General features: G+C 35.4%; 1 protein-coding gene across 1 annotated transcript in view; it reads right to left on the reverse strand.

The window, feature by feature from the left end:
- Positions 1 to 16263, reverse strand: part of LOC127873046 (JNK1/MAPK8-associated membrane protein-like) — a 17217-nt gene continuing 954 nt past the window's right edge. Inside the window, exons 2-7 of the mRNA XM_052416609.1 lie at positions 10632 to 10708; positions 9594 to 9745; positions 9024 to 9227; positions 5358 to 5527; positions 3014 to 3090; positions 1 to 2519 (exon numbers count right to left, since the gene is read on the reverse strand). Of these exons, the coding sequence (XP_052272569.1) occupies positions 2301 to 2519; positions 3014 to 3090; positions 5358 to 5527; positions 9024 to 9227; positions 9594 to 9745; positions 10632 to 10708 (899 nt within the window). The 3' untranslated portion in view covers positions 1 to 2300. The remainder of the gene's footprint in view (positions 2520 to 3013; positions 3091 to 5357; positions 5528 to 9023; positions 9228 to 9593; positions 9746 to 10631; positions 10709 to 16263) is intronic.

Raw genomic sequence — 16263 nt, forward strand, 5'->3', positions numbered from 1 at the left:
TAACAAATGATATTTATTAAGCCTTGCACATTTTTACCAAACATAAAGATAGGTGAATCAACAATGAAAATACACAAATGTAGGGAATGAACATCATATAACATAAAGTATTGCTAATATTCCAGCATATAAACTGAAAGAGGCATTATGCGGCAATTTGTCAAAGGTAATTATTAGTATTACTACCATTTTCAACCTTGCAATGTTCAAGTGTTCATGAAATGAAATGCAATATACCTGTACATGAACACAATTAGCAAAATCATGTGCCTAGATTTGATCTTCGCTATGTGAAATCAGGACTATGCATGTGTGTAAAGTGTCGTCCTAGATTAGAATGTTCAGCAGGCTAATCAGTGACGACACTTTTTGCTTTTATTGTAATTTTGGTCTTAAGATAATTCTCTTCTTTATAAAAATCCAGTTTAGGCAGAATAGATGTCACTGATTAGCCTGTGTGGACTGCACGTGCTAATCTGGGACGGCACTTTATCCACATGCATTAAGGTCGGTTTTCTGGAAGCAAAGCTCCTTTATGAAAATATTTCCAGTCCTCTTGGCACAGCCAATTACTCATTTATAACATGGGTTATCAAATGTTCAAGTGTTCAAGTACTTTACAAACATATGCATGTCTTCAAATGTGTGAAGACAACTCTGATAGTTTTCAATGAATCGAGACAAATTCATGTTTTTTAAGGAATGTCTTTCTGAAAAAATAAAAAAATAAAATAGGTAGACATAGTCATATGAATTGAGATTTTCCACAGAAGCCGACAAATAAAAACTGAGTTGTCTCTGGGAAAACGGTGCTTAATGCATGTGGGTGACATGTTTTCCCAGATGAGGAATTACATTTTCTATTTCAATAAAAAAATTGTTTAGTCTTTTCTAAATAATAAACTAGTTTAAATGGAAAGTGTCTTCTCTGATTGCAAGGCTAGTCTGGGACAACACTACCCACTCGCATTAAGCACCATTTTCCCAGGACGAGACTCAAACAATTATACATGTCACATCAATAAACAAGTAGTGTACTGACTGAAAGTCATACATGAGCATGTTGAGCAAAACTACATTAGCCTGATACATACTGGTGGTCATGTACTTATACTTGCTCTCAAAAATGTTTGTTTTTTGTTGATTGGATTGTTTGCCTTGTCAACAGTATTTCAGTAATATCACAGCCATAAGTTTACCAACTTAAACATTTCATGGGAGGGCTGGTTAACTAGTAATAAGCTCACTTATGCCAGTAACTGACAACTGCTGGAATCATCAAAGGTAGGGGGAGAATGGCCATAGAAAGGATTTCATGACAAATAGCTAGGCAAGTTATGTACTAGCAATACTCAGATTTAAAAAAATAAATCTAATGGCACAAACAAGTTTAAATTTGGAATAAAGGAAATGCTAATAAATATCTTCCAAAGATTATGTATTCTTATTAATTACACAAAAATGTATTTGTTAGAATTACTGCATATGAAAACATTAATCTTGCAAGTGAAATGTTTGATAAAATGCAGGTAATCGTTTTTTAAACAAAGGTGTTCCCCAGGCTAATATGACATCCTTTTAAATCATTAATAATAAACCTAGATTCCTTTATTGCAGCAATATGCCTTGTACAGATGTATAGATGTAAAGCAATAAACTGTGAAAGTATATCTATATTATATTCTCAACACAAGCATTTTGATTTAATGCTTGTCTTTAAATTGCTTTAACAAATTGATTTCATTTCCAGGTTGCAAACAATGACACGCTAGGCAGTAAAGATGATGTTAATAGTACTATTGAAAGTATTTTCATTAGCACATATGGTATAAATGAAACTGTGAGAAAAGTTTCACTTTTTTGTGAAGTTAGAATAAGACATCAATCCAAGAATAAACTCTTATCAAAACATTGCTTTACATGCAGTTGTGCCCCTTGTATGTATTTAGTGTTCAGTTTCATCAACATAGACCAAAAACGTTTGCACACGTCAGGATAATGAAACTTTACTGGAATTGTAATTACAGTGGAGTTTTTTTCCAGCAAGTCCATCCTTCTACCCACCCAACTGGTTTTTCCATATCTAAACGCCAATATATTTCTTTAAAATATTCTATCAAAAATTTACAATACATAAATACGCAATAATATTTTATGATATCATACATGTACTGTAACCTAGTCATGTTGACAATATCCACTCGTAACAAAAATGCTAATTAAAACAATAAATATATCTGATGAATGTTCTAACTGTTCATAACTTATATAATTCCTGTATAATTTTAAAAAATAACACATTATTCCGCTGTTTGTAAATTACTCGGATTTGTAAACTTTGTTGTTGTAACATAAAAAACTGTAGGGCAAAAGACCAGTAGCAGCACTGGCCCATGAAGTTCCGGATTCTTTAGCTCGGTAAGTGATATAATTCCATATCCGTGTAGAACCCAGTGGCAGATAAGAATAATTAGGCGACGGGCGTCCGTCAGGTTTTCTTTTATAAGATCTTTGACGCTCTGTAACGCAAAATCAAATGTTTGCTTTTAATAACACATAAAAATATTCAAGGATGAGATACATTTTCTTATAGGCATGTTTGTAAATTCATTTTATCATAATTACTGCAAATTTGGAATGCATTAAAACATGTTTAGTGTAATGTTGAATGCTTTGTTTATATGTTTGACTTAATCAACCGTTGTTACTTACTTCAAAGTTTTTGATATCATCAACCAAAAAATACATTTGAGTGAAAAATAGTATTAATGCATGTGCCTTAAGTGTAGTTCTAGATAAGCCTGTGCACAACACACAGGCTTATCATGATGACACTTATGGTATTTTTCATTTAAAGTGAATCTCTTCTTAGTGAGGAAAGTGCATGGGCTAATTTGGGAAAACACTTTACTCACATGCATTAAAGCCCCTTTTCCCAAGGTGAGGCCCATTGAAAACACAAAATATTATCAGCGTTAATGCTATTTATAGACATTGGCCCCAGACTACTCACCGAGTGGACAGTCCTGGACAGGTGGACGGCACTTGTTATCAGGGTAACAATAATGAGAATGTAGGGAAATGAGTAATCTGAAACAACAAAGCAAAATATTGGACACATAGAAATAGTTCAGGCTTCAACAACACAACAGTCTCTCTATCTTTGGGTTACTGTGCTACTTTGCTATTTAATTCTCTGAACAGAACCCATTTTTATCATCACATTCTTCAAGAAAAGTCAAAACGATGTTGTTTCAAACACAAAGCTTTATTTTGCATGGGCAATCTAACAAGAGCTGTCAGAGGACAGCGCATTCGACTATTCGAGTGCTTGACAGTATAACGTAAGCCATCATTGGGAAATTGTTCATATTCAATAAGGTCAAGGTAATATGGTCATATTCTAAGTGGAAAAGGACCATAATTGAAACATATTGATCGCTTATGTTTGAAAAAGGTGTTTTATTTTAATATATGATTCTGAGTTCAGGTATATTTTCCACAATATATTGAGCATTTGTAAAGACATAAAACAAACTAATAAGATTTTATTTCAAGTTTGATAGCAATAGCTTGGGTGGGATGGTTGGATGGTCCTTCAAAAATATTTTTTTTTACCATGTTTCAAAGACAAAAAATCTTTTTGGGTGGGTGGGGGTGGAGAGGGGGGTATAATGTGGGGGTGTGGTCATCTATAAGATAATCTTTCAAAAATAAGAAAAAAAAACATAATTTGGGGTGGGGGATTCTGGGGTGGGGCATGGGGATGGTTTGGGTGGAGTCCATTGTGGTATGTCAGGTAAGTGTTGTTTTGTCAAAGTATGAATCAAATCTGATCATAAATAGAGAAGTTATGGCAATTAAAGCAAAATTTATTAATTTGACCTTGAGAGTCAAGGTCAATCAAAGGTCAAGGTCAAAGTCAACTTGCCAGGTACAGTACCCTCATGATAGTAAGAAAATATTTTAAGTTTGAACCAGAAGTAAAGTGGATCTTAACACAAAATTTAACAAAATATGAAAAGTTACTAAGACAAAAAAGGGCCATAATTCTGTTAAAATGCCAACCAGAGTTATGCAACTTGCCCTGTACAGTCCCCTTACGATAGTAAGCGAGTTTTACAAGTCTGAAAGCAATAGCTATGATACTTTAGAGGAGCCAACTGGACCAAAACACAAAACTTAACCAAATGTTAAATTATCTAGGTATAAAATGGCCATAATTCAGTCAAAATGCTAGAGTTACATTGTACATAACTTTGCCTGCACAGTCCCCTTATGATAGTTAGGAAGTGTTGCAAGTATGAAAGCAATAGCTTGTACAATTGTCTGCTCTTGTTTATAGATTGGGGTCATGTTGGTAAAGAAGTATGCAATATATAAAAGCAATATGACAAGGTACATAGAAAATTTTTGAGGTGGTACGCAAACTTTAACATAGATTTATCAATAATATGCATATTCTAAGTGGAAAAAGGGCCATAATTCTTACAAAATGCTTGTTAGAGTTGTCTGCTCACTTTTATAGATTGGGGTCATGTTGGTAAAGAAGTATGCAAAATATGAAAGCAATATCTCAAGGGACAAAGAAAACATTTGAGGTGGTACGCAAACTTTAACATAGATTTATCAATAATATGCATATTCTAAGGCATAAAAAGGGAACATAATTCTTACAAAATGCTTGTTAGAGTTGTCTGCTCCTGTTTATAGATTGGGGTCATGTTGGTAAAGAAGTATGCAAAATATGAAAGCAAAATGTCAAGGGACATTGAAAATATTTGAGGTGGTATGCAAACTTTAACATAGATTTATCAATAATATGCATATTTTAAGTGGAAAAAGGGCCATAATTCTTACAAAATGCTTGATACAGTTGTCTGCTCTTGTTTATAGGTTGGGGTAATGTTGGTAAAGAAGTATGCAAAATATGAAAGCAATATGTCAAGGGACATAGGAAATACTTGAGGTGGTGCGCAAACTTTAACATTCCAACGCTCACGGGAACGGGAACGCTGACGCCGGGGTGAGTAGGATAGCTCTACTATATATATTTCATATATAATAGTCGAGCTAAAATTGAGTCTTGTGTTTGAACTTAAAAATAGTTCACATGGCTATAAATTAATCTTTGCTCCCTGGTGTCATTTTTTCTTAACATGAGAACACACATATTTTGACTGTTAGCAGAGAAGACACCTTTTCACATCTTAACCTGCTTACATTTATTTATTTGAGGCATTAAAATCACAATAAGCTAGAATAATAAAATATATAGACAAGTGATTAAATTTGAACACAATTCTAAAAACAAGCAATATTAATGATAAATCTGTTCAATGAAGTAAAAGACTTACACAGAAGCCCAGCCAATAAAGCCTGTACAACAATAAGAATCGGCAGAAAATAGAGTGCAGCGTAGATCGACTTAGTGCCCAGGCAATCCACAAACTGGTAGCTGATGAATGGCCGTAAGCACATCATAAATACCAGGGAAAAGGCATAGTAGATCATCACTATAGTGTACCTGTAACCATAAAGCAATAAATGAGTCGTGTTCTGAGAAAACTGGGCATAAAATGCATGTGCGTAAAGTGTCGTCCCAGATTAGCCTGTGCAGTCTGCACAGGCTAATCAGGGACAACACTTTCCGCCTAAATTAGATTTTTGCTAAGAAGAGACTTCATTTTAACAAAAATTGTCATAAAAGAGGAAAGTGTCGTCCCTGATTAGCCTGTGCGGACTGCAAATGCTAATCTGGGATGACACTTTACGCACATGCATTATGCCCAGTTTTCTCAGAACACGACTCATATGAGCCTCAGTCTGGGAATACTGGGCTTGATGCATGTGCGTAAAATGTCTTCCCTGGTGAAACCGTGCAGTCCTGAGGCCACAGGCTAATTAGGGACAACACTTATTTATAAACTAAGAGTTTGACCTCAATTGCCGAAATTTAACTTCTTGCATAAACAAGATTTTGTTTAGGCACAGAGGCATAGACCCACAGTTGGGAATTAGTTTGATTTCTTGCTTTAAAGTATATGTCCCATATTAATATCTAGATTACTCATAAGCTTAAACAAGCACACAAAGATACTAAAAGAAATGTTGGTACATGGGTACTCCTGAAATGGACAATCAGGCACATAGGTGTCCTTTGATTAGGAATTCAGACACAAAGGTATCCTTTGATTTGGAAATTCAGGCACATAGGTACCCATGATTTGGAAATTCAGGCACATAGGTACCCTTTGGTTTTGAAATTCAGGCATATTTGTACCTTTTGATTTGGAAATTCAGGCACATTGGTACCTTTTGATTTGGAAATTCAGGCACACAGGTACCCTTGATTTGGAAATTCAGGCACATAGGTGCCCTTGATTTGAAAATGTAGGTATATGGTGCCACTGTGCTTAAAGGCTCTCAGGAAAGGCCTGGATGACAAATGAGTTTTCTCAGAAAATCAAAGGAACTGGAACACATTTTAGGGACCAACGGTAAGTAGTCACTTGCTGGTTTCTTCAAGTATTCCTGTGGAATGCTCTGGATTTGTGAGGATGAATGTGCATGTTGTTTTTTTTTCTTACAAGAGGGTCACGACGACTGTGATATGCTCACCTAAGTTCAAAGTACACCTTTGACCCCACTATAGACATATTCAAACATGGCTTTGATATTGTCATTAAACAAATTTTGACCAAGTTTTACCATGATTGAATCATAAATAAGGCTCCTAGAGTGGTGCTATGGGTTTTCTAAGTAAAGATTTTACCTCATTGCCTTATTTTAGAACAAATGTGGCCCACATTAAAACTTGGTGTATATATTGTCTCAAAAAAAATGTGCTGACCAGGTTTAACCAAGATTGGGTAACAATTGTGGCCGCTTGAGTGGTCACGAAGTTTTTCCAAGATTTGACCTTGACCCTAGTTTTTATAACACAAGAGTCTGACCCATATTAAAAATCCATCTAGATATTTTCAAGATAAAAATTCTGACCAAGTTTCACCGAGATTGACAGATACATTTTGCCTTAATACTTCACTTGGTGACCTAGTTTTTAATGCACCTGACCCAGATTAAAACTAGATAATATTAAGATAAACATCCTGACTAAGTTTCATTAACATTGAGTCATAAATGTCGCCCATAGAGAGGTAATACAATTTTTCTATTATTTGACCTGGATATCTACTATTGGTCACAAGAATTGAACTTTGCACAATTCAAGATTGCATAAAAATGTGGCCTTTAGCGCAATAACAAGCTAAAGGTGACAAACTATGCACAACAACAGAGCTCTTTAGGACAGCTAAAAAAGATTTTTGTTTTATTCCCAAAGTCATTAATTTGCATTATCATTAAGAACCCAAATTTAAAATGAACGTTAAAATAGACAACTTAAATTAATTTTAATGAACATTGCATTACTTAATCTAGGATCTTAAATGAACATGTCATGAACTAGCGTTGCAAATGCTTATTCTTTAGGTTAGTAAAACAGTATCGCACATCAATAAAAAGGCTGTTTAAACACATTTTCGAACCATTTAGTAATACAACACAGCGTTATAGATAATTTTTTACCCATGGGGGTAAATACCCCCTCTTTTCAAAGCATGGGGGTAAATTGTCAAATTTTGCCTTGCTTAAAGGGTAATTTGCTAAAAGTAAAAGAATATAGCCAGGGTACAGACACACTACTTTAATCATGTTAAACACAATAAACCATTAACTATGTGTATTCCTTCATAGTAGCAGGTTTCGTAAAGTGTTTTTTTTAACTGTGCTTGGTTTATAGGCTTCCACCACCGTGAGCCATGGGCAACTTTTTTGCCAACTTTCAACAGTTGTTTTATTAGTGTTTAAGTGTTTTCTTTTTGATTTGAAAACAGAGGAAATTAAATCATTCAGTATTGGCAGTACAAAGTTTTTACTCGATACAACTTTTGCCGTATAAAAAGAATCTATTTTACTTTGAGAAGTAATTTGTTTTGGCTTCGAAGAAGCCATGCTGACCTCTTCATGCGTCTAGATGATACAGAGTATACATACCAACTGGGTAAGTATTTCTACAATCCAGCACACAAATTATCTCTAATTTTTACTACAACCTGTCTCATATTTTGACAAAAGACAATCAGCTGTTTATATTTTTTGTTTAAGTTGTATGCAGAGAATTTACATCATTTGCGTAAGTCCATATTGGCTTGCTTAAATGTACGCACGGAAATGATAAATTGAGCGTATCTTGATTTTTCTAATGCGTATATTACGCTGATACGCAGCTTATCTAGAACGCTGATACATGTAACACAAATGCTAAGAGTGGCAAGAACACATATATGAGTCGTGTTCTGAGAAAACTGGGCATAATGCATGTGCGTAAAGTGTCGTCCCAGATTAGCCTGTGCAGTCTGCACAGGCTAATCAGGGATGACACTTTACACCTAAAGTGGATTTTTGCTAAGAGACTTCATTTTAACGAAAAATGTCATAAAAGCGGAAAATGTCGTCCCTGATTAGCCTGTGCAAACTGCACAGGCTAATCCCGGACGACACTTTACGAACATGCATTATGCCCAGTTTTCTCAAAACACTGCCCATATTTATATTTTAAGATTGGGATAAACATACTTAATGCTCCAGTTTAGAATTTAAAATTTAACACAGGCAAAATAAAACCAACTCTACAATATTTGTAAAATCATGAAACTTAATCAAAGAAGCGATCAGCTGAAAGGAATAGTAATCACAACCCTGGTTGATAATTTAAGACACAAATTTAGCCTAGTGCCTGTGCAGTCCATACAGGCTGATCACACTTTCCACTTTTAGGGAATTTTTTGTTCAAGGCAGAGTCTTCTTAACAAAAATCCAGATTAGGCAGAGAGGGTTTCCTTAATTAACCTGCGGGGACTGAACTGGTTAATCTACGATCACACTGTAAACACATGCATTAAGCCCAGTTTTCCCAGAACAAGGCTCAATAAGAAAACACAACAATTACCCAGACTTACAGGGGATAAACAATCTCCTGTGTACAATGCAAGGTCGTAGTATAGTTAGGCGATGGATTGTAGAGCATGGAATACCAGTCCTGCAGCCTGGCAACTGGGCATGAGCGCAGGCTTAGTGAACCAAGCGGGTCTGCCAACAGGAGCGTCAATATGGCGGCCATCACGCTTTCAACTACGGCCGACAGGTGAAGAACAACTAGAGACCTGAAAGCATGTTGACAAAAAATTTGATCATGTTGTTATTTTGTACAGACAACATTGCCTAAATGACTTCATATTTTTTCATTTTTAATATGGATTTAGTATTTACAATAATAGTCATTTATTTTTATTAACATAATAACCTTGTACCAATAATATGACCAGTCAAAGAAGCAATTGCCACTTTTAAAGAATAAATAAAAGCTTTTGGATTGAACAGGCAATCAAGTTACTGAATAACTCAAATGAATTAACCAGACATGCATGTTCACCAGTAATATATGCCAATACTACAGCTGAATGCCAAACTCTATAAATTAAAAGAAAGTTTTATATTAAACATTTTCATATAGCATGATATATACTCACTCTTTTTTAACGTTTGTGTAATCTATGAAGAAGCAATGTAGAAGTATGGATGTGATGGCCATGAATCCCAAGTAGAGCCAGTCGTAGAGGTCGGGTGAGCTCGTGCATTCACCACAGACAGAGTTCTCTGCTTGATATCCTCGAGGACAGGCCTTTGAACATAAATGGGCCGTGCTCTGTGAGATGGGGGTTAAATTCATGTGCGCAAATTGTCGTCCCTGATTAGCCTGTGCCGACTGTACAGGCTTATCTGGGAAAACACTTTCCGCACATGACTTAAACACACTTTTCACAGAGCATGGCCGAAATGAACTTGTCATAATGGAATATCCTGTATTGAGTTTTCTTATGGTCAATTTAATTAACAATTAAAATAATTCATTACGAAGAATTCATAATTTATCAAGAGCACAGCATAACGGATGCCACGCTCGGCTGCAAAAGCTTGTCAGAAATTTTTGGGTCAGTGACCTTGACCTTTGACCAAGTGACCCAAAATGGGTGTGGCGTGTAGAACTCATCAAGGTGTATCTTCATATGAAGTTTCAAAGTTGTAGGTGGAAGCACTTCAATTTAGAGCCAATGTAAAGGTTTTAGCACGACGGCTGCGGATGGCGGACCGCTGACGACGAGCAGGCTATAACAATACCTCCGGTTTTCTCCGAAAAACAGCCTCGCTAAAAATGTGTATTCAATACTTAAAAAATGATGAAATAATGCAACTTAATGCAAGATATTTATTATCTAACCAAAATACATGCTTTCTCCTTGATTTCTCCTGATTCCCAGTCAAGGCCCACTCAAAGGAGAAGTAACTTCTCCCAAAAATTTGACGCTAGGCCAATCTCTGTTATAAACCATTAAACTACTTTCATTTTAAATATAATATATATCTTAACACAGTTAAAACACCAAGTACCTGGTCCATTGCAAAAACAAAAAAAAATTAATTAATTTTATTTACACTTACATTGAAAATAAAAATAAACTGCATCTCTTTAGTCTTAGTAAAAAGTCACAATAAAATAGAGACATTACCCCACAATCTGAGTAGCGAGCTGGTCCAATGTTCATTCTGCCACAGTACATTCCTGGACATTCATCTGGTTGAATTACTAAAATATATAAATTATTTTTTTAAATGTGTTTTCCATTTGCTCAATGTTCTAATGGCCATTATAATATATCATAAGCTTAGGTTGTGGGCTTTCTAGTACTGAAGAAAACACTACAAGTTTCAAAGATCAGTTCCCTAATTATTCTACGATTTTGGACACAAAATTTTTGGACACCCCCTTATTTAAGGCCAAAATACAAAATTTTGTCTATAATAATAGACTCTACATTCTCGGAGAGTCAATTTAACAGCTCTATTTTACCAAATTTCGGCCATGTTTTCGCTTATCTGGTGACCCTTTGATAATGTGTTTTTACAACCCGATTAAAGTCATAAAAATTGGCAGATGAATGCCCAAGGGCAACTGACCATTACATTTTCGTTAATGGGTAACTGGTAATAAACACTGGTTTGTTCCAACAGCCTTTGAAATAATTATTGTATTAAGAAAGCAATAAGATTAATGTTTCTATTTTTTATGTCTTATTTCAGGTAAGTGATTTTTAAAGATGTGAAGTTGTACATGTATTTATTTCAAAGCAGAGAAAAAAGATAACAACAAAACAAAATGATTAGACGTTAATTTTTTGTCTTTATTTCAATATAATAATTGACAAACATAAAATAAATACAAGTCTCTTAATTTTCGAACACCTGTATTTTAAAAATATTTTAGTCTTAGAGTAATTACGGTTTACAAGGTTTCCTGGATCAGGCAGGTACAAATTTGAGTAGGATGTTGTAAAAAGGTCTACCAGGATGTAACTTTTATCAACAGTGTGCCTCAGGTCAAGATAGTTCTTCTTGAATGCTTTGAGCTTTTATGAGAACATTGGTACAGCTCAATGTTCTTCCTGATAAAATCTGTAAACAAGACCTGTCTCCATAGGATGACATATGCCCCCGATAAACGCTTTGATAGAAGTTATGAGCATTTTTGGAAACCTAAACGCATTTTTCAAAACCTAAACGCTGACCCTAAGTTCATGGTCAAGGTCACAAGAGTGAAAATTTGTGTGCGTATGGAAAGACCTTGTCCATATATATACATGCATACCAAATATGAAAGTTACATCTGAAGCGACATAGATGTTATGAGCAGTTTTCGAAACCTAAACGCAAAGTGTGAAGGACGGACGGACAGACAGACGGACAGTGCGATCACTATATGCCCTCCTTCGGGGGCATAAAAATATGTCTCATGTATGTCTATTAAATTGAGTTCAATCAACCTAATACATTGTAACAAATACGATGCCTGTTACCATCAACATTTCCATGAACCGTTCACATGTTTGAAACTTGCAGGTTTTTTATCAGCTTTTTGGGAAGATAGCCCATGGCTTTGAAATTGACAATTTTATAGGCATTTTTAAAAAATTGAGAAAAAAAATGGGGATATAAAACTACATGAAAGAGTTCAACATCTTTAATCACAAACACCATCATGATCAACAGTTTTGCACATAATAAGCTCATACAAAGTCTTCAGTCACATCAGGCACCATTTTATTAGGAGGCTTCTTCTGAAGAACAAAAGCTTTCAAAATGTTGAATATCAGTCAGCACTTTGCTTTCGGAAATCGAGGATGAGTCACTTGTTATTAAATATCTATTATTAACAATGGAAGAAGTTTCAATGGGAGGACTTGTACTTGATAACGATGTTTGTTTATCTAATGACGCTTGCTTTTAAAAATCAACAGTTTTCGTTTGGCCACCAGGTTTTTGCTTAGGAATCTTTTTCACTTAATATTTCAAATTGCGCGACATCTTTGTTTTCCATTCAGCCAAATCAGGAAAAGATTGAATTTCATTGCAAATTTAATAAGCACCTGAACAACACAGAGAATATCGTTAACACGAAAAAAGCCGATGTTATCCCAATCGAGGTATAGTCTAAAACCCGTACAAGACCGGATCAGACTTATTAACACTTTGTTTACAAGGGCTGTTGGTAAAACATGCATGCCCCCCATATGGGCTGTCAGTTGTAGTGGCAGCCATTGTGTGAATCCGTTTTCTGTCACTGTGACCTTGACCTTTGACCTAGTGACCTGAAAATCAATAGGGGTCATCTGCCAGTCATGATCAAAGTACCTATGAAGTTTCATTATCCTAGGCCTAATTATTCTTGAGTTATTATCAGGAAACCATTTTACTGTTTCTAGTCAATGTGACCTTGACCTTTGACCTAGTGACCTGAAAATGTATAGGGGTCATATGCCAGTCATGATCAATGAACCTATGAATTTTCATGATCCTAGGCGTAAGCATTCTTGAGTAATCAACCGGAAACCATCTTACTATTTAGAGTCACTGTGACCTTGACCTTTGACCTAGTGACCTGAAAATCACTAGGGGTCATCTGGGAGTCAAGATCAATGTACCTATGAAGTTTCATGATCATAGGCATAAGCGTTCTTGAGTAATCATCCGGAAACCATTTTACTGGTTCGATTCACCGTGACCTTGACCTTAGACCTAGTGACCTGAAAATCAATAGGGGTCATCTGCGAGTCATGATCAATGTACCTATGAAGTTTCATGATCCTAGGCGTAAGCGTTCTTGAGTTATCATCCGGAAACCATTTTACTGGTTCGAGTCACCGTGACCTTGACCTTTGACCTAGTGACCTGAAAATCAATAGGGTCCAGTGTTCTGCCATGAATCTTTACTGTTGGGGACAGGGACCCTTTATGGTTACAAAAGTGGGGACGAAAAGGAAAAATCTGGGGGACACAGAAATATATTTGTAGCAGAATTAAATTTTCAGAAACAAATTACCTTTTACTTGCACTCTTAAATTTGCTTGATTTCTTCTTACAGCCAGTCCACAGGATGTAACATTCTAATTCAAACTTGAACATTTTAAAAACTTTTTAAAACTGTCAAACAATTGTCATTATATTTACAAAACTTTGAACAGATTGATGGTCATTGGACTCAGCATTGCGTGTCAAAGTACTTGTTTGATAATTAGAATTACCGATAGTTAAGGCATTTTCTTTTTTGTGCTTTATGCACAAACTGCATGTCATTTTGTTGTTGTCAAACAGTGACCAAGACAATTTTCGAAAGCTTGGAATGTACGTTAAGGGCAGACTTTTTTGTCATTGCTAAACGATGTTGGGACTTGGGAAGACTCTGTTGGGGTGTTGATATTATTATCGTCATATTTTCTAATTTTACTTGCCGGAGGAAAAAAACTCAAATGGATTTTGTTTTCTTCGGCCGGTCACTTTCCACCATTTTGATAGGCGTAAAAATTTCCTTGATATCAGCTGATTGATTGTTATAATCTCAACTTACCATTGCAATCAATTGTTATTAAAGTAAATTAACCATTAGCTGCAAAATGACGTCACGTCCAATTTAATAATTCGCTCTAGTTACACATTCACTCGATTACTTTACTGACTTACTAATTGAATCAATTAGTTTTAATTCTTAATTCCTGTGTGCCCGCGGACCCATATACAGAAAACGGGTTGGGACAAATCTTTTATTTTCGCGCCAATGACGCAAGGGCGCATCCAAGGCAGAACACTGGGGGTCATCTGCGAGTCATGATCAATGTACCTATGAAGTTTCATGATCCTAGGCGTAAGCGATCTAGACTTATCATCCAGAAACCATCTGGTGGACGGACCGACGGACGGACCGACGGACCAATGGACCGACCGACCGACATGAGCAAAACAATATACCCTCTCTTTATTGAAGGGGGGCATAAAAAGCAAAACAGCCGATGTCATTAGCGTTTTTTTTCCAGATTGAGAATTTTTTAGCAGAATTTTGGGAAAAGGTATACTTTTCCATTCAGCCAAATCACAAAAACCTTGAATTTCATCGCAAATGTAATAAGCGCCTGAACAACTCTGAGAATATTGTTTACACGAACAATGCTAATGTTATCCCAATCGAGGTATAGACTAAAACCCGTACGAGACCGGATCAGACTTATGAACGCTTTGTTAAAAAGCAAAACAGCTGATTTCATTAGCGTTTTTTTTCAAGATTGGGAATTTTTTTGAGCAGATTTTGAGAAAAAAAGTATTCATTTTGAGATTGGGAATATTAAATCGGGCCTAAAAAAACCTGACTTGGATTAAAATCATCATTCTGCAAGCACACCATATCATGTAATTATCCACTGAAGATAAAAGTGATAATGCATATTTGTTTCTCTGACAAACATTTTTATTAGGATAAAGATGAGTTATTTTATTTGTTTTTCTTTTTTAGTTTAAGATGTAACAGCTGACTGATTATCTTTAAAAGTTATTAACAGCCTTAACAAAACCTTATGTTTTAGTCGTCTGCTAGAATAAGTCCCATTTTGGACCGATCGCTACATTTCCCCAGGGCCCTGATTCTGAAAACTTCTTCCTATTTCTAAAAACTTCTCCCTACTGTGAGCTGAGGGAGAAGTGACTTCTCCCTAAAATCTGAGCCAAGCTAGAGCCCTGTATATAATAATTTAATCATTACAGATATAGTTATGAACTGTTCGTGTTTATTTGTGCCAGAAAATAGTTTATGTGACTCATATTACCGATTAAATTGGAATCCAGATGGCAAATTTACATGAAACAAGCCAATTTGTTGAATTGATATACTTTGCCAATATGAAAATGTTGGGACAGATGGTCAGACAAAATGAAGGACGGAAAACACCAATCTTTTGGCGGGGGATAAAAAGCTATTATCACTGCAACACCAAGCTACCTGGAGGGTCTACAGCTGAGAGTTGAATTATTGCAACAACAGGTCAAGATTGAGAGAAACCAAACGGTTGGTGTCTGGCATTGAAAAAATAAATGTGAAAGTAAACCAATGTTGAAATTGATTATTGATTAATCACTACATTAAAATGACACTTTTGAAACTTTGACAGAAATGAGAAATGTCAAATGAGAACATTTAGATTAGAAATCTTAAAATTTACAATACAGTCAAGTTACCATTACCGGATCAGTAGTGTAATTAAGTTGTTCTGGTGAAAAGCAATAAATGTTTTGAGACTTCTTTTACCCAATTTTAATTAAATAATACCTTTGCTTATTGATTCAGCACATTGTCTTATTTTTAAACGCAGGCAAAATGTATTTGCGATACCTTTTTTGGCCGCAGAATTCATACATTAACAGATCAGTTGTAGCCATAACGGATCACGTGACTGAAACCACTCATGGGGCATCTAACACACTATTTAAACTGTCAAAACATAAAATGTGTTGTTTACAATGACCAAGTTATATTACCAGTTATAAATTATATTCATTTTTTTGTTATTAATTGTTTTCTATATGTGAACTTGTATCCACACTTTACTCATGGTGTTCTTGTGTGAATTATCTGTTAAAAATCCTCAAAAGATAGAAAAGCTATGGGCATCTTGTAAACAGTGGGTTTTTTTCACCATTTTGGGAATGGGGCCTGGTCCCTTTGTATTGGGAAAATTCGCGGCGTTTTGACTAAAATTTGGAAATTAGTGTTGTTGTTGTTTTGCTAACAAATGCTCAAAAATTGAGGATACAAGTGTGTCC

This window comes from Dreissena polymorpha, chromosome 3, assembly GCF_020536995.1.
Source record: "Dreissena polymorpha isolate Duluth1 chromosome 3, UMN_Dpol_1.0, whole genome shotgun sequence".
NCBI classification, from domain to species: Eukaryota; Metazoa; Mollusca; class Bivalvia; order Myida; family Dreissenidae; genus Dreissena; species Dreissena polymorpha.